The sequence below is a fragment of the Sarcophilus harrisii genome, chromosome 1 (genome assembly GCF_902635505.1).
Source record: "Sarcophilus harrisii chromosome 1, mSarHar1.11, whole genome shotgun sequence".
Lineage (NCBI taxonomy): Eukaryota > Metazoa > Chordata > Mammalia > Dasyuromorphia > Dasyuridae > Sarcophilus > Sarcophilus harrisii.
Window position 1 is genome coordinate 330,524,610 of NC_045426.1, and position 24,044 is coordinate 330,548,653.

Consider the following 24,044-nt stretch of genomic DNA (forward strand, 5'->3'; position numbering starts at 1 on the left):
TGGAGACTTAAGTGAGGCTCAAGGGTGTGGTGAATCTGAGGCAGCTTCAGCCCCACCTAAGGAGCAGGTAATTGACTCTCCTCCATCAATTCCACCCTCCGGAATGGAGGGAAGAGGGATAGTGGCGGGGAGGGGGGGGGAGGGGGCAGTGACAGCACCAGACCTCCCCTCCAGCATCCAACTACTCCTATAACTAGATTGCAAAAGGGACTAATTAAGACCAAAGAGGAAGGGAGAGATGTAACAGAACTCCAACATCATATTTTTCCTGTAATTCAACAGTTTAATTCTTCAGGTCAAGAAAGTAGAAAATACACTCCTTTTGATATAGAAATCCTCAAAGACCTGAAAAAGGCTTGCACTCTTTATGGGGCTACATCAGCTTATGTTAAGATGTTATTACAGAATTTGGCTTTTGAAATCTTGACCCTTAATGACTGGAAATCTATAGCAAGGGTATGCCTAGAACCTGGACACAACTAATTGTGGCTTTTTGAATATAGTGAGCTCTGTAGGCTACAAGCCCAACAAAATAGTCAAAGTGCAGTTTATGCTACAATCACCTGTGACCTACTAACAGGTGTAGGTTCCTATGCAGACATCGCAGTACAGATTAATTATTCCATAGCAGCATATGAACAACTTGCTGCTAATGCTATCAAAGTGTGAGCTTCTCTCCACAATAAAGATGACAAGGGTGAGGCCTTCACAAAAATAACACAAGGGTCAAATGAACCCTTTGCTGACTTTGTGGGGCATTTGCAGACTACTATCACAAGAACTAATGGTGAAAATGCAGCAACAGACATTTTGATAAGGCAACTTGCTAAGGAAAATGCTAATGAGGTTTGCAGAAGAATTATACTAGGACTGCACAAGGATGCTCCTTTAGAGGAGTTCATAAGACACTGTGCCACAGTGGGCACAAATGCCTTTTATAGCCAGGCTATGATGCAGACTTCCCAAGATCCCAACATGGGAAGACAGGGTCCCTTCTGGCAAGGGACTTCCAGAGAGACTCATCAACGCTTTCAGTGTGGTAAAGTAGGGCATCTGAAAGCTCAATGTTGGTATAGAGACAGAGTGAGAAAACAGGGTGGGAGAACAAGACCCAATACTCCATGTCCAAAATGCAACAGAGGCTTCCATTGGGTCTCAGAATGTAGACAGGTTCAGGGAAACGGGATGAGGGGCCCCAGGGCCCCAGGCAAAAAACACTTGGGGCATGATGGCAGCCAATGGTGCACCCAGAGAGTGCCTATAAGTCCAATACCCAGACATGACCAATCAACCAGGAAGCCATATGATGGGAGAAAGGGATTACACAATCAACCAGCCAGGAAGCAACCTGATGGGAGAAAGGGATTACAATTAGGGAGAATAGAGTTGTATGCAGCTGAGACAACTGAGATACCCCCTGAGAGGTGAAATCTGTTCCTCTCCAGCCTATGGATCCCTTGCCTCCAGGCACAGTAGGTTTGACCATTTCACCTCCTTTTTGTACATACAAAACAGTGTCCATTCACACACTGATGTGGGAAACTGGGGAATGTGTAGATAATACCCAATCACTGATACAGGCGACAATGTGTGACTTATCACCCAGGAGAAGTAGTAGCTTCAGGTTTACTCATACAGAATCCTAATAAACAAGCAACCTGGTGATAGTTGCCCAGATTCTGACTCCAGACCACAAAATCCAGGAATATACTGGACAGTAGCTGTAACAGCTGACTGACCTATGCTCACGATCTATATAAATGGCCTACCATTAGAAGGATTGGTTGAAACAGGTGCAGATCGTACAGTCATTAGAGGTGCCAATTGGCCCAGTCACTGGTCAAAGATTAAAGCAGACCCTACATGTCTAGTGTAGGAGGATAAATAGCAGCTGAAGTTAGTGCTGCCCCTATGAGATGGACTTTTGAAGGCAAAACAGGAGTTTTTACTCCTTTTATGGTTGAAAAAATCCCCCTCAATCTGTGGGAAAGAGATGTTTTACAGCAATTAGGGTTAAAAATGAATACTTTGGTTTTTTAAGCAGGGCTGCTGTTGAAGACCTGCCAACACTTTCATCTGTTCCTATCCAATGGAAAACTGATACACCAGTGTAGATAGAACAGTGGCCCTTAGGTAGCGATAAAATTCAGGCCTTATTAGATATAGTACAGGAGCAGCTTGACTAAGGACACTTACAACCTTCTCTAAGTCCTTGGAATTCCTCAGTGTTTGTTGTAAGAAAGAAATCTGGAAAATGGAGGATGTTGACTGATTTAAGAAAGGTAAATGAACAGATGGAAACTATGGGAACTCTTAAGCCTGGCTTCCATCTCCTACTCAATTGCCTAGAGAATGGGCTCTTTGGGGTACAGACATTAAGGATTGTTTCTATTCTATCTCTCTAAATAAGGAGGATACAAAAAGATTTGTTTTTTCAGTGCCCAGCATTAACTTAGTTGAGCCTTATAAAAGATATGAATGCACAGTTTTGCCACAGGAAATGAAAAACAGCCCCACTATGTGTCAAATGTATGTTGCTGCTGCTCTTGCTCCAGTAAGAAAAGAATTTCCAAAAGTTATGCTATTACATTATATGGATGATGTATTGGGATGTGCACCTGAGGAACAAATGTTAGAAGCATGTCTACAAAAAACCATAGAAACACTAAGGAATTACAAATTATACATAACACCAGAAAAAATTCAAAGACATGCTCCTTTTCAATATTTAGGATATGAAGTATACCCTAAGGTGCTTACCGTACAAAAACTGTCCTTAAGAACAGAGAAGCTAAACACATTGAATGATTTTCAGAAATTGATAGGAGATATCCAATGGATGTGACTAGTATTAGGCTTGACTACCTATCAGTTACAACCATTATATGACATTTTAAGGGGAGACAGTGCCTTAAATTCACCACACCAGCTTACAAAAGAAGTTCAAGAGGCTTTGAGAAAAGTTGAACTGGCTTTATCCAATGTAGTTGAAAGAGTCACTCAAAAACCCTTGGAAATATCATTTTTTGCCACACAAGAGGTACCCACAGCCGTCCTTCATCAAGGAGACAGTATGATAGAGTGGGTGAACCTCCCGGCACGACCAGAACAAAGCCTTATTCATTACCCAGTGCTTGTGGCTAGAATTTTATTAAAAGCCATTGAGTGAGCAGTAAAATTATCTGGGACAAGACCTGACAAGATATACACCTTTTATACCAATACACAAATTAATAGTTTGGAGACATCCCAGAGTGGTAAATTTTATTAGCCATGGCTCCAAATTTTACAATGGGTTCTATTAAAGATAACCAGACTATTAATAATTGGCAGGATTCTGGAAAAAGTTTCTAAAGTTCCTCTTAAAGGACCAACTATCTTCACAGATGATCCAAACATAATATTTTGGGTATATCTCATGATTTAACAAAAGAGAGTTTCAGAACTCCTTTTCAGTCCACTCAGCAGAATGAATTGTACGATCATTCTAGCTCTTTTTATTATCCAGGAGACATAAATATAATATCTGATTCGCCTATTCAGTGGTGGGTACAAAGAATTCCCCAGTCCAAATAAAATTTGCAGCCTCTAATATATACCAGTTTAAGAAACTTTAAGAGCAAGTGAGAAAGATCCAGGTAAGATTTATATCTTGCATGTCCACTTATAGTGGACTTCAGGTCTCATTTTTTGATGGCAATCAAAGGCAGATAGCCTTCTAATATGTTGGTCAATATTCCTTTATTCCAAGAAGCCGATCTCATTCTAAATATCATCAGGCTGCCAGCTTTATGAAATTTGAATAAAAGAAAGCCTAGGAGCATAGTAAAAATCCTGTATGGCTTCCTTCCTTCCACCCTACACTGCCTAGGGAAGAACCCTTGTGGTTTGAGACCCAATGAAATCTGGCAAATGGATGGACCCATTATAAATTTTTCGTGTCTTTATCCAATTGTAGAATCTTTTCAGGATTACTTTTTGCAAACAGCAGAAAAGAGACAGCCCATGGTCACTGAATTTAACACAAGATTTCATATGGGGTGTGCTACAAAAATAAAAACAGGGTTTATATATTTCCTTTTTAAATTTTTTTTTTTAATTTTTATTTAATAGTTTTTATTTAAGGATATAAATGGGTAACTTAAGCATTAACAATTGCCAAACCTCTTGTTAATTTTTCACCCTTACCACCCTCCCCCTAAATGGCAGGATGACCATAGATGTTAAATACATTAAAATATAACTTAGATAAAATAAGTATACATGACCAAAAATTATTTTTGGTACAAAAAGAATCAGACTTGAATTATTTAATTATTTGTGAAGGAAATCAAAATGCAGGTGTGCAAAAATAGGGATTGGGAATTCAATGTAATGGTTTTTAGTCATCTCCCCAGAGTTCTTTTTCTGGGTATAGCTAGTTCAGTTCATTCCCATTAGAAATGATTTTGATCTTGTTTATATATTTCCAAAATTTTGCAATTTTTTGTGCAAATATAAGATTTACAACTACTGGATACCTTTTTAATCCTCAAGGGACAGGAACAGTGGAGAGGAAAACAGAGCCATTAAGACGCCCCCAAAAAAAAGAAAGGGGAAGCCCAAAAGAACCCTAGAAATTCAAACAACCCTTTATACTATTAACTTCTTGATTTTTGACAAAAAAATCCTGTCTGGCTCCGGCAGACAGGTTTTATAACCCACTGAAAGGGCAGTGTCCAGTGCGAGCAGTCCATTATCTTTAGATAATCGCCAGGGGATGTGGAGAGACCCAGAAAGTGGTGAATGGAAGGGACCAGATAGGGTAACTGCTTGGGGGAGAGGGTTTGCTTGTATCTCTACAGGTGGAGAAGGAATCAGATGGGAGCCAACGAGCCATATTTGCCTGGTCCATCACAGAGAGACAGAGCAGACCCTTGAAACAAAGGAGAAGACCCAAGAAATATCAGGTGGTTCTGTTGCTCATTGTGCTCACCATTGAAAGAAAGTGGCAGTTATGACATTTGACTCATGGACATCGAAAATTGTTGGACTTCAAAACCCTCAGGAATCATTGCATTCTCTGAGACATGATAAAGATTGTTGTAGGACTTGAAAACCCTCAGGAATCATTGGATTCTCTGAGACATAGAACTTGAAAACCCTCAAGAATCATTGGATTCTCTGAGACATAGGACTTGAAAACCCTCAGGAATCATTGGATTCTCTGAGAAATGATAAGACTGTTGCAGGACTTCAAAATCTGCTGGAATCATTGGATTCCCTAACACATAACTTCAAAATCTGCTGGAATCATTGGATTCCCTAACACATAAAAAGACTTTTGCAGGATTTCAAAAACTTGGGGGGATCACTGGATTCCCTGACATGTGAAGCAATGGACAATAGATTGGTTTTGGACTATCTCTTGGCTGCTAAAGAAGGCGTATGTGTGACTGTAGTTTACATACCCTCCTTCTAGGACTTCTGGAGATCTTTTACAACACCATGTTGATTTATATTGTTTGCTATTCCACTACTTGCGAGTACAATTCATGTTTGTTCCACCACATCAAGCCTGCATTCACTGAGGGGAGGGTCATCACTAATAGCCTCTGCATTATTGCTATGTGCTTGTGTAATACCTCCCATGCTGATGGGTTTGTGCATAATAAGACCCTTCAGACCAGAAACCCACTAGCAACCTCCACTTCCCTTTGGTGCTTTTCATCTCCCTTCCTGAGATGTCAGGGAGGGCGTCATCATCTCCTTTTTGGTGCTTTCACCTCCTTTCCTGAGAAGTCAGGGAGGGTGTGATTACCTCCCCTTGAGAGATCTGACCTCCCTGAGGAGTCAGGGATGGCATGACCACCTGTGTTCTAAAACAAAAGAAAGCAGGAGATATAATGGGCTGAAGCTCAAGTTGATGCACTGAGGTCCCAAGCACATGAGGCTAAACAGTAATTGGACCATACTCTATTAATATATATGCTTGGAGAAAGAATGGCCCCCGCCCACTCTTTGTGCAAGTCCTGATGTGTTGTATAGGAAATGATGATTTTGGTGGGTGGAGGCAGAGGGGTGGGGAGAGGAGTGAAAAGAGACAGCTGTCTGGCTTCTTGATGCAGCTGCACACATTGCTATTGCGATCCCCTCTTCACCTCTGATCCCCCTTCACCTCCAGATCCTTCTTCACCTCTACTGAGAATAAAGATTGAAGATTTTCCCTTAACCTGAATTCCTGACTCCGGCTGATTTTAAAATATGCGGTCATCACACAGGACCTCATCATTTCCCTGTTCTTTTCATTTATCAAAGAAATCTTTTGAAAAATGGATTAAGGACCCCCAAACAGAAGGCAACCTAGCAGACCAATGCTGAATTTTTTAGGGGTCAAATCTGGAGGCACTTGTTAAGTAGTGTCCAGAAACTATGAATGAAATATAGTGGTCTATGTGCTTTAAGTGTTACAGAGATGAACTGAAGTCAAAGTTTGGTGACATCACAGAGTGTAAAGTTGGTTACTGGGGACCTATGAGATTAGTGCAGAGTCAGTTTGCACCTTATAGGGGGGTCCAGTAAGATGGTAGTATTTTGCTAAGCTCCATTGATTCCAACAATCAGTTTCCCTCCAACCAAATAGGTCCCAAAGTCCTTAGGGTATGGGACAATGTTCTCATTTTCTGAACTACTTCCTGCTGGGAATGGACATAGAGTGAAATTAGAGGAGTGGATTAGGAGTGAATGAAATGAGTAATTCAGTGAATTCTGAGTCAGATCCCGGAAGCTGATCAATATAGCTGTCTGGTGCTGTTCATCTGAAGGTGAATTCACAAAATCTTAGAAGAAAAGAAACCTAACAAGCAGAGATTAGGGACAGTATCATTGCTAACAAAGGGGTTGCACAAAAATATATATGCCAAACTATTCAAAAGGATTTAGGCATTGGGTAGAGAGAATATCCTTTAGGAGCATAGATGGTGCCTGAAATCAGGCTTTGTCCTAATCTTACCAAAGAATTCTTCTTCCACTGACAGGAACACCCAGGGTGGGGGCCAAGAATATATGGTTAAAGGATTAAAAAAATAAGGCTTAAGAAATATGGAAGAAAACACCTAGAGAGAATACGATCAGTTTTCTCCACCTTCCCTGAAGATTCTGTACATAGCTAGTTAGGCACCATTTCTTTTATCAGAGATATTATCTACAAGAAGAGACCTTGAAAGAAAACCCAGAAGTATCAATTAAAAGGGAAACGGGATATGATGGACTTTTTCAGAGATCTCAGTTTCCAGAGACTTCCATTAAAAGTCCTTTTGACAAAAGCCTACTTAAGAACAAAAGATCTACTTAAGGCTTGGATGCTGATTAAAAGTGGGATGCCAAGCACAGAATGTAGCCACGATCCCCACAAAGAAGATTGCTCTGGAAAATTGAAGTTATATTTCAAAAAGCAGGACTTTGAGATAGAGAGATTAGCCCAAACCCCTACATTTAGGCATACGTGTAAAATCTCTCTGTCAATCTTTTCTAGAAAAACATCTCTCCTCTGAACAGATTTTTAAAGAGGGCACTTTCAGGAGCCACTTGGGCACAAAATGTCAGACCTTGGGCATGTCTGATAATCCTGCCTAACAGTTTCTCCTAGCTTGTTCACAAGAGACTAAAGAACAATCTTTGTATCCTAAAAGGTCTAAGAAAAGTTTCACTGGCTTGTCTCTGGTATAAGAAGCTAGCCTAAAGATGTTTAAAATCACCCTCTTTGCCAGGGTCTGTTATAGAATGGACTAGGAGAGGCCAATATAGATTGGCCAGCAGTTTTTCATGTCAAATAAGTTAATTGTAAGAAAACCTTTTGTGCCAAAGGACACACAGGACAAAAAAAATGTTATTCCCCATTAGCTTAAATAAAACTGACTTTTACATTGATGAAACAAAGAAACTCTTTTTAAGTTCCATTTCTTAAAATGTGCTTAAATGTTCTTACATTTTGAAAGGTTAAACACTTTATTTTAATAAGATGTATCTCTAGTAATAGGTAGATGACTATCCCCAATGATGGAAAACAGTCATTCAACTAATGACCACACATTTTCAGATAGAAAATAGGAATATTTTATACTTGCATTTTTGCTCATAGCTTTTAATCTGATCACATGCTCTGAATATAGAGATATGCTATAAGTGGAAGAAAGCAGAAACATGATTTCATTAGCTATTTGACTTCAGGTAATAGTCTGTTGACAACCAATTATACAGTAAAAATTCCACCTTATAGACAGACTCAGGAATAATCAGGAGGAAAACATTGCTGTTCAGAAGAACACAACTGGAAAACTGAGTCAGAAGGATCCAATCTTAAGCAGAGACTATGGTTGTCCTCCCAACTCTAGTCCAGTTAGACATTCACTTGAAATTCAGGATGGTATCCCTCAGAGATACTTAAGGCATTTCTCTTGAACGAATTGCTGACTGAATGGTTCATCAGACAATCACATCCAAATTCAAAACTCAAAACAATATCTGTTATAATTCTAAGAGATTTTTTGACAAATAACCAAATTTTGACAAATAACCAAATTCCTAAAGGAATCCAGAGGCTTCAGAGCTGGAATGAAAAAAATGTTTACAAATTTTTGTGCCCAACATAAAAACAATGAGACCATAATGCACTTAATAACAATGAAACATAATGCAACTTAAATAAGTTGCTAAATGAGTTTTGAAATATCCATCTTTAGAGAACTTGCAGTTAACCAAAAATCTAACAAATGTCTCTTAAGAGTTTTTGCATGACAAGATTAGAAGGGAAGCAAAAAACTGGAAAAAACAGTTTTACATCCAAGGATTATTATAAAGGCCTCATTTCTAAAATATGTAGAAAATTGACTCAAATTTATAAAAATACAGTCCATTCTCTAGTTGATAAGTGGTCAAAGGATATGAATAGATAATTTTCAGATGAAGAAATTAAAAGTATTTCTAGTCATATGAAAAAATGCTCTAAATTACAATTGATCAGAGAAAGGCAAATTAAGACAACTCTGAGATACCATTACACACCTCTCAGATTGGCTACCATGTCAGGAAAAGATAATGATAAATGTTAGAGGGGATGTGGGAAAACTGGGACACTGACACATTGTTGATGGAATTGTGAACTTATTCAACAATTCTGGAGATCAATTTGGAACTACATTCAAAGGGCTACAAAACTGTGCATACCCTTTGGTCCAGAAGTATTTCTATTGGGCCTGTATCCCAAAGATATCATAAAAAGGGAAAAGGACCCACATGTGCAAAAAAGGTTTGCAGCAGCCCTTTTTGTAATGGCAAGGAACTGGAAACTGAGTGGATATCTAACAGGCTGAATAAGTTATAGGATGTGAATATAATGGAATATTGTTGTTCTGTAAAAAATGTTCAGCTGATAATTTCAGAAAGGCTTGGGAGAGACTTGCATGAACTGATGCTACATGAAGTAAATAGAACCATTGCACACAGCAACAATAAGATTAGGCAATAATTAATTCTGATGGATATAGCTCTTTTAAAAAATGAGGTGATTCCAGCCAATTCTAGTGGACTTGTGATAGAGAAAGCCATTTTGTACCCAAAGGGAGGTCTGTGAGGCCTGAATGTGGATCACAGCATGGTATTTTTACCTTTTTTGTTGTTTGCTTGCTTGCTTGTTTTTTTCTTCTCATTTTTTTCTCTTTTTGATCTCATTTTTCTTGTGCAGCATGATAAATGTGGAAATATGTATAGAAGAATTGCACATTTAACATATATTGGATTGGATAGTTTGCTGTCTATGGAAGGGAGTGGGGGAAAGGGAGGAAGAAAAAAATTAGAACACAAGATTTTGCATGTATCTTTGCATGTATTTTGAAAATAAAAAGCTATTATTTAAAAAAAGTTCCTTTCATTACTAAGCAATAAAACTTTTGATAGAACATCTTATCTAAATAGATTTTTAGCAGTACAGAAACAAACACAGACTTGAAGAATAAAAGAATTAAAAACAAATATTCAGTTATTAACACTTTGTAAAATGTTCTATTCCTTTAAATAATAGAAGCAATTTAAAATTAAAGAACTTTCATTTAACCAGCAGGGGAGTCCAGAAAAGGCATGAGCATGAGTGGGATTCTTTCCACCTCTCCCAATAATAGTGAATAGGGAATGAATGGCTCAGGCCAGGTTAAGGAGCAGTCCCACACAGAGAGGGAAAGGTGAACTATAACCTCACATGTCATTATGCCAAATGATAAAAATAATGTTATGATTCAGTTTCTAAATTTCAGATTACTGCCCCAAATCTTTAATCAAGAATTTTTTGAAATTATAGCTCAATTGTCCCTTGTATTTACTTTCTTGTATGAAAATTTCATATTTCATACCACGATCAATTCCCAGGGTTGATGACTTTGCTACCATAAATGGTTCTGTGAGTTCTTTCTTCCACTTCCCCAAATAGTAAGGAGTAGGGGGGAGAGCTAACTGATCTGAAAATAAAATCCAGATAAATTTTTACTTTATCCTTCCTTCCTACACATAATAGTAACCAGTTTTAGTTTTTAAAATTAATTTTAGATAACTCAAGCTTCTAAAATTAAGAACATAGGTGTTAGTTAAGTAATTTTTATTGAAAATTTCACAACACTGCTAGGATATGGGACCCTGCTAAGAGGGAGTAAAGAGGGCACCTCGACCTTTGGTGCACAATAAGTTTTCTGCCACATTGCAGAAATGCCCTTGTTGAGCAAGGAGCAGTGATGTGTGACATGGGAATGGGTTTGGTCTGAGGGTCACAGCACAATTGCTCATAAGCAGGGATGCCTTGACAAGGCCTCTCAAGTATAAGCAGGTTGTTGATGTGGATTGGCTCTCCTCCCATTGGCAGATACCATGCATATGCAAATCCCACAAGCTGCTTCTCTGAATGGTGATTGGGGATTGCCTACTGTTCACACACTGATCATGCTTGCAAAAATGTATATCAACAAGGCTGTACGGCATAATAAACTGGAGCTTCTTTTTACACTCTATGAGTCTCTCACCTCATTCTTCTTCTGATTCTCTGATTCTCTGAGATCAAAGGGCTCATATGCTTTGAGCTCTCAATCAGGACAGCCGCAACACAAAACAAAACTCAAGTCCAGCAGAGCTGACAGAATTTTAAAACGTAACTCATACAATTTGTATAAACTTCATAATATACAATTTAGAGAGCAACATAACATCTTAAACATATTTCACCTAATTAGGAAATACAAACATGTGATCTCTTTGAGTTAGAGAGAACTCTGTTTAAATTTCTAGTAATAATACTTCAATTTTACACATAAATTTCTAAGATCTTATGCCCAGAATAAAACAAGTTCACAATTTTAGCACATACCAGTTAATAGTGATTATGTCACACAATTGTAATAGTAAGAGATTCATCACAGAAAATTCACAATTTATCTTGATATTTAAAGAGATGGTTTTAAGCTACACACCACCCACGTTCTATGAAGAGGGAAAAGGAATAGCTTTAAAATGCAAAGCCAATCCACATAAGGTTGTTTTTTGTTAAATCTCATCCCCACTTTTCTTAGTTACCAGTTTTAGCTAGTCTTAAACATATTTTCCACAAGTTTTTAGTTATATGCCAAGTCTCAGTTCTACAGTTTCAGAAAGAACCATTACTTATCAATTTGTATTTACTAAGTTTCATAGCAAATGAGTATCCTTTTTGAGTTAGAGAAGAAACAAGATAATTGGTGCCAAATAATTTAATGATTAATCTCAAAACTACCAGAATCTGCTAAAACTGTTTTGAGCAGTTCTATAACTTTAATTAACTTTATTTCTGTACTGTACTGTACAACTAATTTGGCTGGTGCTGGGTTCAAGCTTTTTCCCTTTTTAAGGTGGGAGTTAGGAATGTTAATAAAACTTTCCCTGGGTTTTTTCTAACTATCCCTTAGAAGTTTTTCTTTCTGGCTGCATTTATGACATTTTGCAAACACAGAAGTGCAGACAGACAAAAGAAAAGACAAATGCTATTAAAATAATTGAAGGTGTCAGATACTTGTCAGATACAAGTCAGATACTTGCTTGAATCCCTAACCAGAGTCCTCTGAGTTCCTTCTTCCTCTCATTTGGCTGAAAAGATCCAATTAAAAGCAATTTGCAAGAATAACAAAAGGAAGGGATTCTGAGAGAGAGAGAGCTGGGCCTCTCACATTTTCATTCCCTTCTGTGAACTAAGCCCAATTATTATAATTTAAAGACCCTTTCTCAGGCAGTTTTCCTGATCCCCAAGATTGTACTGGGACCAAGCAGTTTTACAAAGAAAGATAAGTCCTCTCATTGGTATTCCCTTCCAAATTGTTCCTTGGAAAGAAATCGAATGTCTGAGGAGACATCTCAGGGGCAAGTCTATAGAAAGGCCTTGCCCCATTTCTCACAAACTGTTTCTTATTCTTCAGCTTCCTAAAGGATAAGGAAAAGCAAAAAATGAGAAGGAAAAGCAAAAAATAGTGGCTAACTGAAAGGCATCCCTTTCTAAAAGCCTCTCTATGTATCCAGCTGCCCACGAGCTAGGGAACACACTGCCACCAGGAATCTTGGGCCTCCTGCAGTGTCTGCCATGGGTGAAAGTAATTCAAAAGAATGCACCTATCTTATGTGACTCAAAGAAAATCCAGGCCCACAAATGGGACCTCCCAAGTCAAAGATACTTTTAAAGTCACAAAAGTAATTTAGCTTTACATAAAATTTGGGGCTTAGCTAGCAGGTTAACAGCTTGTAGAAGAAAGATAAGGAAGATCCTATTTTAGGACAAATAAGGAACAAAAGATAAGAGTAGACCATCATTTCCCCCTTTTCTGTCTTTAGGGTAGCAGAAATTCTAGAGACAAGGGCCAGAGGTCTCTATCTTCCTCTGGAACTGTGGCTGCTTCAAGCTAGAAGGGAGTATATTCATCATGTGGATAAAGTTTACATTTTACAACTAAAATGCATCTTATATCATTGTAAAGAGCCGAAACTCTGAATAGGTGCACTGGAATCAGACAACCAAGCTCTTAAGACTAATTACCTATTGGACAATACTCTATTAGCATATGCTTGGAAAATGACCCTTCTCACTATTCTGTGCTGGCTTGATCTTTTGGTGTATACAGATAATTGTAGGAGGGATTACGGGGTGGAGTAAGACAAGCCAGAGTGACTTTGGAGGAAAAAGAGGAGAAGGGAGTATAGTAGGTGGAGAGCTTGTGGCAGTTTCGTGCATCTCCTTTACTTCTCTCCCGAAAGACCAAGGACTTTTGCTGATCCTGACTCTGGCTGATCCTGAGTTCAACAGGGAGCTAACCTGGACTTCACATATAACAGAGAGCTATCCTTCTGACCATGTGACAAGAACTTGTCAAGTAATAAAACTCATTTTCTGTAAACTCAGGATCTTGAAGCTAATCATTTTTTATTCAGCTACTAAAATCCCAACAACACTGAATGGTCACTCTGATTTCTTAGGGATGAATTAGTAATGATAATTTTAGAGGGTTAATATTAAAGCATCAGAAAAGACAATTTTCTAGAGGGAACTCAACTATAATAAGACCTGGAATTCCAACTGCCATTCTGCATTTGCTGAGTTATCAGGACCTCTAATTTAAATTGATAACATTTCATCAAATGTAAGTACAAAGCACATGAGACTGTCCAAGCAGGATCACAGATCTAGAACACAACTAATTTTGAGGACTCATGTATGTGATTACTCCCTAAAAATCCATATGGAAAAAGATTACAATTTTTAATGGAAAAGGGAGAAAAGCTTAATTAGGGTTAGTTCTATATGAATTTAAGCAGAGTGAATGAAAACCAATTTAAGATACTTAATCTAAGTAGGAATTAGATCATTGTTCAGAATTAATCTAAAAGGGAACAATATAATTATGATGTTTTTGTGGCACATATCTATCAATGGCAAAAATTTTAATATACATTGTTATAAATGTTTACAAAAGATTACTTGGCCTTTCTCTCACTCAATATAAACTATTTTTGTTGCAAAAATTTATGCAAGAATAACTAGTTTTTCAGCAATGGAACAAATTATTTATTAGATACAATTTTGTCCCACCTTCCTCAATAATTTAAAGCTTCTCTATTCCATGGCCTATTCATGTTATGTAGAACAGGCTTTGTATGACAGCTGTAATTGCAGGATAACTGTACTCAGATGGAAGTGTTTACTCTGAAAAGCAACTATTCCTACACTTTGCATAGGGTTATAAATGGAAGAACTCATTTATACATAATCACAGGAAGGTCTTCTAGGTATGCCATGATAAACTGTAGACAAGGAATACATTAGGATATTACAGCCATTTTATTTAGTCTTTTTAAATTTCTAGTGACCATGGATTCATATCACTCTATATATACTAGTACAAGACCTGTCCTGAGTGAAGCACTTGGGAGGAAAAACTTTGGTATATTTACAACTTCTAGTTAAATTTTTTTAAAGACTATAGTACTCAATGTCAGTGAACCATCACAAATCTTCCCCTATTCAGGATTCCATGCTAATGATAATGCATTTGTTAGCAAGAACATCCCACTATGTCATTTCCCCCACTGAGATCTAGTTAGTCTACTTATTCCTCAATGTTCTCTTTTTTCTTGTTCCATAAGCTCTGAATCTCTACAGCCTGTAGCTTGACTTGCTACTAGCACATTATACATTACATCAGTCCATTTCAAATATGACTTTCATTTATTACTTCTTGGATCATCTACTATGTTTGAAAGCCAGACAAAGTTTAAAATGAAGGGGAAATTCCAGATTCCCAACATTAAATTAAATGGAAGGGCTACAAACAGGAGGACTGTGCTTTAGAATCCAACAGAAACCTTTAAATGTCAACATTCATTACAAATCCCTTAACATATCCTGGACCTCAGATGCTGTGATGCTTGGCAGCTGAGTCTTCAAGGCCTGGAGGGAAGAGACTTATTACCTGCTTTTAAAAAAATATGATCCTACTATGATACCATGTAAGTCAATCACACAGTGCCTTGAACTGCTTTTTCATTTTGTAATTATTCAACCTGATGGAGTCTATCCTCTTGATTCTTTGACATTATGTAGATGCCAACAGAACACAAAAATTGTCCACTAGTTCTCCCTCACTCCAACTATCTGATCGGGCCACCTTTTCTGGCTAAACTCCTCTCTAATGACACTCTTGATGCTACCTTTCCTTTGCAATAGACAAAGCTTGTTAATAACCATCATCTATCTCTCTGTTGTTTTCTGGGTAAGACCAATTTGAATTCACTGAATACTGTGGTATCAATCTCATAGCCATATTGCAGTGCCAGGATGTTAGCAAATGAAAAGCACTGACTTGGTATCAAGTTTAGAATCCTCCAGAACCTCCCAATGAGAATCATAATTACTTAAAGCATTCGTTCTAATTTTCTACAAAGGAAAAATCAAGAAGGTAAAGAATGTTTATTTCCCATAGTTGAATGGTTAACCCATAGAGTTCACTATGTATATCTTGGATACTATAAATAAGTTATGAACCACTTCTATAATTAAACTGCTTAGGAAATTGCTTTTAATGTTCTAAAATTCCCTATGAAAAAATAAAAGACACTAAATTTTTTTATCTAATGATATTTGTAATTATGAGCTTAAGAAAATAAAACAGAAGAGATAAAGAGACCAGTAGGTCCAAGTTTTCTTAATTTTCCATCTATTTCAAAGAAAAAAGTCCTTCGCTCCATCTGCATCCAGGGCCATGTCCACTCATTGTGATCTATCTCTGGCCACTAGTTCCAAATGGCTCCAGAGGAGAATGTGAGTTTGGTGATTTTGTACAATTTCTCTTCACTTATTTCAATCTAATTCATATTGCAAATCATGGTATCACCTCTATTATGTCACAGTCCTCTTCAAGAATGAAAGGCACACAAAAAACAACAGCAACAATAACTACCTTAGCTAGATAATCTCAGTTTGACTCTTCAAACCTTGTTTAACTATCTCTTCCAGTTTCCCCTTCTCCCAAGCATATTCAATGCTCCCCAGTCCCCTTCTTCCTTACCTTTAGTAAAGTGCTAATTACATGACATATGCAGAGGTACAAATGAGCATATTTTCCTTAATCAGTGGTTGTACTGCATCACTCTCCTCCACTCCTTCCATATATATCTGATTAACTTTGATCCAGCAAAACTAGTTCCCATTATAGACTTTCCTTTTTCTCTCAATGGTTTCCAAACTTAAAAACATGAATCTAATAAGACAATATGTAAAGCATTTTGCAAACCTAAAATGCTATATAGATATGTGATATTTTTTGAGCTGGCATCGGAGATTCATATTTGACTCTTTTCTAAGTTCTGCTGATCCTTTTAAAAAAATTTGTCTCAAATCTGTCTTTTTCCATCCCCACTACTGTATAATAGCATATTGTTTACCCAAGGAAAACTATGGCTACATAGTTTCTTTTTAAATTGTTTTTTTCTTTAAAACCACTTTAGCATGAATTCTTATCAAAAGATCTACGAAAGTCTGAATAAAGTCATTAGTTCTTCTTGTCCACATACTTTTTCATTATTTTCAAAGAACTTTAAAAATTAAAAGTGATATTATTTTCCCTTTCAGAAACCATGTTAATTTTATTCAATTGATTATCACAGAATCATAGAATTTCAAATTAGAAGGAAACACAGAGATCATCTAGTCCAGCCTCCATCATAATGCGGGGGAACTCTTTCAAGAAAGGAACAATCTGTAATATGCAGCCAACCAGTTTCTGGTTGAACATTTCCAAAACTAAGAAGTTGACTACTTGGATGAGGCAGCACAATCTACTATTGGACAGCTCCAATTGTTAAAAAAGTGTTTGTGTGTGTCATGACACACACACACACACACACACACACACACACACATATAACATTCTTTCCCTTTCTACAACTTCCACATACTGATCCTAGTTTTTTTGTCTTCTGAAATAACAGAAAAAAAATCATTCCTTCTTCTATATGACAGCTAACATATATGTAGTCTACTTTTCCCAACTTTTCCCTAATGACATAGTATCTAAATACTTCCAATCTTTGTTACATTTCAAATGCAGTTTAGTTTCTTGATGTCCTACCTGAAAGTATGAAACCTAGAAATGGACACAATATTCTAAATGTAGCCTGAATAATACAAAGTATCATAGAACTATTACCTCTTTTATCACAGGCATCATACTCATACTTGGTAGACATTTAATAAATGTTTATTAAATTGAGTTGATAGTTTTTAATAAGCAATTTATTGCCTCAGACTTTTGACTCATATTAAACTTATATAAAATCAAATAAAACTCTTGCCTCTTTCCCCAAATGAACTGCTGTTAATATATGACAAAAATCCATATTCACTGAAAACTATATTTGCATGTATTTTGAAAAATAAAAAGCTATTATTTTAAAAAGAATGAAAAAAATCAGTATTCATAAAATCATAGAATTGGAAGGGATTTTATGGATTATATAGTGTAAGGGTCAGCAAACTATGGCCTGAGGATGAAATTTAGCCAATAGGTTATTTTAGTATATGGCCTGTTAATGGCTTTTACATTTCTAAACACAATATCTTATTTAAAATTATAAAAAAAAATTCTTACCTCATGGTTCTATCAAAAAAATGCAGTGGCCAACACCTGATCTAGTACAATCCTCTCAGTTTTCAGAGGAGGAAACTGAGATCCAGAAAAATAAAATAAATGGTCCCAAATCAAAGAAGTTTTAACTTGCAGAGACTAAGAGAACCAAGGTTCTCTGACTCCAATTCACTCTTAAAAATGATTTCAAAAGTAGCTCAAAACGACAAAAATTAAACTTATTAGTCACTAAGAAACTGGGTTCAAAAACCACTTGCAAGAATATAGAATAGCTAGAAGAGAATTTTTTGCTTGGTAGAAGTCTATATTAAATATATCTGGGCCTTTTAGTTGACCACAAGCTCAATACTGGCCAACAGTGAAATGTTGCTACTTAAAAATACATATATCCAATGTACTTTGCACTGATCAAGCGTTATGTGAAATACTGTATCTAGTTAAGGACACTACATTTAAAAAACTATTCTTTTATGTTTTCCTAGTTACATGTAAAGACAATATTTACATTTTTTTTTAACTTGAGTTCCAATTTTCTCTCTTCTTTTTTCACCTCCCTCCTTCCTGAGATAGTTAGCAATTTGTTACAGATTATATGTGTTCAATCAAAACATATTACCATATTAGTCATATTGTGAAAAAAGACAAGCCCAAAGGGGAAAAAATACAGAAAGTAAAAAATAGTATGCTTTGGTCTCTATTAAGACTCCATCAATTCTTTCTCTGAAGAGACATTTAAAGAAAAACACTGACAAACTAAACTTCATTTTAGAAGGGTGATGTGAAAAGAACAGTTGAAAAAACAGGAATATTTGGCTTGGAGAATAGACACCATAAATAAAAAGATAAATGAATGAATAAATAGAAAGATAGATAGATACATGGATAGATAAATTAATAAATGGAGACAATAACTGTAGCACCTGGTGGTGTCTTCTGACACATGGTAATAATATAATTAGTATGAGAGTAATTGGAATTTATTAAAAGCAACATAGTAAAAAAGTATGATCATAGAGCTAAGAAGACTTGGAATTCAACTCCTTCCTCTGATATGTGTGTGATATGTATATCAATATAATATGTAATTATAAATGGCATATCATAAAAGTTGGTCATGTAGCTTTTACTTCAGCACTTCCATTGTCAGTAAGCGCATTATTTGTTGTCGTTCTTCAGTCATTCAATTGTTTCAAATTCTTTGTGACTTCATGGATCATACCGTCTATGAGACTTTTTTCTCGGTACAGACACTTGCCACTAAATATCAGGGAAGCTTTTTTCATTATTGGGCAGCTCTAATTTTTAGGAAAGTTTTATCTTACCTTACCTTCCTGTAATGTACATAGTGTATATATTATATACACACAAATACATACATATATATATATATATATATATACACACACACACATATCTTTAAAGTTTGCAAAGCACTTTGAATACATTATTTTATTTAAACCTTTGAAGTAGATAATCCTATCTACAATTTACAGCTATGGAAACTAAATCTCTGGAGTTAAGTAATTAATTTGCCCAATATAGAGAGGCAGAATTTGAATCCAAGTTTTCCTGATTCTTTCCTTGATGGCCCTCGATCCATTATATCATTCTACTCCTTACATGGTAGGTATTCAATTAAGTACCTGCTGAATGAATTGGTGCCTTCACATATCTGAAGGATGGTTATGGAGAAGGGAAGATTTATTCTGTGATACTTCAAAGGGTAAAATCAGGATCAAGGGTGAAAGTTACAGGACATTATGATTTGTGGGATCATATGGAGTTGGACACTATTGAATGACTGAAGAACAGTAAATAATTAGTGAACTTACTAACAAAGGAAGTGCTAAAGTAAAAGCTACACAATCAACTTTTAGCAATGTTACAGAAGAGATTGCTACTCTAAGAGGGAGAGTTGGATCACATAACTCCATAGCTTTAAATTTCTACATCCTAAAATGTCTATGCTTCTATGCAAAATGTTGATCCAACCAACATCACTTATATTTTCAGATCTTAAGTGTTATGAAATTTATATCATATACCACTATCATTGTTAGAAATAACAGAAACAATAACATATACTAACCAGTTAGGTGTGATGTAATCCCTGCTAGGCAAGAGGGAGAAAGGGACTAAAGTTGATAGATTCCTTGAATTCAGGAGTTGTGAGCTAGAACTAAAACCAATTGGTGTCCACATTAAGCATGACAACTAATATGATGAGCTTTTTGGAGCAAAGTGCTAGCAAGCTGTCCAAGGAGAGGCAACCTATCCCAAGTTGGAAAAATGGAGCAAGTTAAAGCTTCTACACTTTTAAGTATTGGAATTAAGCCTGTAAATGGCTGCAGTATTTCCAGCAGAGTATAGGAAGACTCAGTTTCAAAATTATAATATTAATAATGATAACAATAATACATACAAACAGGCGAACAAAAACCTACTGCGATATCAGGAAACCTAGTTGAAATGTTTGACCAAGCATCTAAGACTCAAAATGAATCATCACTTTCTTGCTTTATAAATGATCTGGAAACAGTGAAGTCTATTAATAGATTTCTCTGTATTCTAAACATACTGGCACACCATGACAATGTCAAAAAGATGCACACATTCACCATTCTCAAAACATTCCACACAGTATAGGGAAAGAAGCATTGGATATGAAATAAGATCTGGGTTCAAATTTGACTTTGCCACTTATTACTTGCTTGCTATTTGCCATCCTTGGACTTTAGTTTCCTCATCTAATAAGGGGATTAGATTTGTATTTCTAATGCCATTTCTAGTTCTAAGTCCTAAAATCCTAAGTCATATGCATGATTACTTAACTGCTTCCTATTTAATAGTGAGATTTCTCTGAGACTCTTTTTCCATCAAATAATAATGCTCCAACTTGGGGAGGAAAGGGAAGTGGAATTACAAAGGTGGTTGGTTCTACTGATGTTCATGCAACTCTGTACCTTTCCAGTTCAGGGCTCATTTTTCTGCCAAGAGAAAGGAAAAGGGAGCACAAAAACCCTTCCAACTTCCAATTTGAAATTGTTATTGTTGTTGTTTTTCTTTTTCTTCTTCTTCCTCCTCCTCCTCTTCTCCTTTTCTTTTTTTCTTTTTGGCTATTGATGAGCTAGGACTATAGTGGCTTTGGCCACAGTGGCATCAGCTCTCACCTTTAATTTTTTCCATGCCATAGCAGTCTCTTCCTCTCTGCCAAATTTAGTTAGCTCCAATATTATCCATCTCCTCCTAGCTCTAATTTTCTCAGTTCTGAATCAATGTTTCAATTCCTCATTACGCTCAAATCTTTGTAAAGACTTACTTTAAATTGTGCCTGTCCTAGAACATATCTTCATTTTATAACGTTGTTGTAGCACTGCCTCCAGTAATGTTTTTCTTAGTGTCCTATTTTCATGAAATCAATTCATGTCAATGGGTGGGGTATGCCTGTATCAACTTGTTCTAAATCTTGTTTCTCTAACAGAACTGCTGCTCTTGCTTCTATCTTCAGGCTATAATTCTTCTTATATGGGATGTTACATTAAATTTTCTTTAGATACTGTTTCATTAAATAACCTCCCTGCTAATAAGTAGCCATTATTATATTATAATATAATATAATATTATTATCCATCAAATACAAACTCCTCAGTGTGTTCTTAAAGATTCTTAACCAACAAGCCCTCCTTTCCATTCCAATCTAAGTGTTTTAGTCACAATTTATGAACAGAAAAGGTTGATGGGAGTGGGGAGAAAAACCGGAAGAAAAAAAAAGGTTTCAAGACTAATAAAAGATGATTAAAGGATAGGGACACCAAGGACAATAAGTTAAAAATGTTAATGGGACATCCAAGTAGCCTAAAAAGACAGTGTGAAAGGGCTAGGCTGAAGATGTAAATTAAGGAACAACAATGGTATTTGGTATCAACTAAGTAAACAAGGTAGAAGGATAGGGATACCACAATAAGTTTAAAATGTCAAACGGACATCCAAGTAGACTAAAAAGATAGTGTAAAAGAGTTAGGCTTAAGATGTAAATTAAGGAGCAAAGTATTTAGTATCTACTAAGTAAGGAGATACAATTTTGTTAAATTCCCCAGGGCACCGGGTGTGGGAGCAGAAGAGAAAGGGACTCATGAGTAAGCCTTGAGATTTCAAAGATAGTTTATGAAAAAGAGAAAGAAAGAGAAAAAGAGAGAGACAGAGAGACAGAGAGAGAGAGAGAGAGAGAGAGAGAGAGAGAGAGAGAGAGAGAGAGAGGGAGGAGGGAAGGGAAAAGAAAGAAAAAAGAAAAGAAAAGGAAGGAAAGAAGGAAGAATAAAAAAGAAAGGAAGAATGAAAGAAAAAGAAAGAAATAATGAGAAAAGGAAAGAGAGAGAAAGATAGAAAGAAAGAAAGAAAGAAAGAAAGAAAGAAAGAAAGAAAGAAAGAAAGAAAGAAAGAAAGAAAGAAAGAAAGAAAGAAAGAAAGAAAGAAGTCAGGGATATTTGATAAGAATGAAGTAAGCAGCATAACTTCTAAAGAGTTTCAATAAACAAGGAGTGTCAATACTAGCAAAGACAGAATTGAGGTATGGGATTTGGCCAGGAAGAAGTCATTAATGACTAGAAGCACTAGTTTCAAACACACAAGGATTGTAGCCAAATTACAGAAACTTGAGGAAAAAACAAGTAGTAATAAATAGGGGGGGGAAACGCAGACTACTCGTCTGTAAAGTTTAAAGATTAGGAGAAATGAGTTGATAGTACCTTCTTTGGTAATATTCACAAAATGTACTAAAACCTTTAAAATCAGGTATGATAAACATAAGTTTAGACTTCTACACAGAATTTAATTAATTCTGAACAGTCAGAGTCCATACGAAACCTCCAGGACAATACTGAAGGTTGTTTTTGCTGTTGTAATAAGCAAAAAAAGTGCATTCAGAATTTAGAAACATATTATCCAGATAACAAAGAGTGCATTTTCTTCCAGACAATCCCATTCCACACATTACCCTCCCTTTTACCAATTATCTAGATTTCCTTTTTAAAACTTGGGTCAACCTGAGTTGGGCCCCCAAAGTGTCTTTAAGACAGTAACTTTAGCACATTTTCCGTCTGTCTCTGTCTCTCTCTCTCCCTTCCCTCCCTCCCTCCCTCCCCTGCAAGGTTTATGCATTTGTTATTGGTCAGCCTGCGCAGTGTCCCCAAAAAGCTTTTCCACTTTAAGACGGCACCTTGGGCCAGCAGAAACACACGCGTCCAGCCCCGCAAGGGCGTTTGTTTCGCGCCCGGCGGGGAATCTTTCTGGGAGATTACCCGCTCGGGCTCGCGGTTTGCTGCCTGCCCTCTGGGCACACAAAGAGAACAACAGAACTAAGAGGAAGATTTCCGACTTTCGCTAAGTCTGGGCGGTGGATCCCGCAGCCGCGACTCCCTTCCGCCGTCCCTGCGGCAGGGCTGCGTGCCCGCCAGGCTCGCGCCCTCGGGAGACCCACCAGAAACTTTGGGGCTCGCGTTGCACACACACAGACACTCACACTCTGGGTCGGGTTCTCAGGGACCGTTAAGGACCGGACAGGCACGGGATGGGTAAAAGTCAAGCGTCCGGAGTTTGAGGAGTCCGGCGCCCCCGCGCTCCCCGCGGCCGCCGCCATCGCCTGCCCGCTTCCTCCGCCCCCCGCGCCCCGCCAGGCGGCCCAGGGACCGTGGTGGGGGAGGGGGCGCCGAGGCCGCGCGCGCGGGTCAGGGGGTCAAGGAGTCCCGGCCAGCTCGGGGCGCGAGCTTACCTGCGACACCAGCGGAAGAAGGGTCTGCTCCACCGAGCGAGTTTTGATCTCCAGTCCAGAGTCAAAGCCAAAGCCCGGGAAGTTTAGCGAGGAACCCCCCAAGCTGCCGCCGCCGCCGCCACTGCCGCCGGGAGAGGTGGCCATGGTGGTCCGCGGCGGCGGGAGCAGGCCCCACAGCTCCGCGACTCTCACCGCCCGCCACCGCAGCCAGCCGTCACACCGCCGCCGCGGCCGCCCCCGGCGCCACCAAAGCTGCTGCGCCCGCCGCGCTCCGCCTTTGCCCCGCCCCCCGCCTGTCGCGCCGCCCGCCCGCCCGCCGGGGGGGGGGGGGAGGAGGGGCCCCGCGCGCCAACTGAGGGGGTAGCCCCGGAGAGGATGGAAGCGGGGCTGACTGAACCCTTCTCCCGTCGGCGCGCTTCCTCCCGCTTACCTGTGTGAAGGGCCCGCAGGCTGCGCTCACCCAAGGTGTCCAGTTCCCGGGTACCCCAGAGACAGAGTCATGTCAGTGAGCCTGGCCGAAAGCGCCTTCGTCCAAGTACCCGGCATGGTCCCGAAAGAGATCCAAGAGCATTTACATCGATCCTAGAATCAAGCTCTACCGG

The 24,044-nt window shown here is 38.0% G+C and overlaps 1 protein-coding gene across 2 annotated transcripts in view; it reads right to left on the reverse strand.

Moving 5' to 3' along the window:
* Positions 1-23,642, reverse strand: part of CTNNAL1 (catenin alpha like 1) — a 108,796-nt gene extending 85,154 nt beyond the window's left edge. The window contains exon 1 of one of the 2 annotated variants that reach the window (XM_031945551.1): positions 23,443-23,642. In XM_031945551.1, the coding sequence (XP_031801411.1) occupies positions 23,443-23,586 (144 nt within the window). In that variant the 5' untranslated portion in view covers positions 23,587-23,642. Of the gene's footprint in view, positions 1-9,644; positions 9,716-23,442 lie in introns of those variants that run through there. The other variant, XM_012543100.1, reaches the window with a different exon arrangement.
* Between the last annotated feature and the right edge of the window lie 402 nt (positions 23,643-24,044).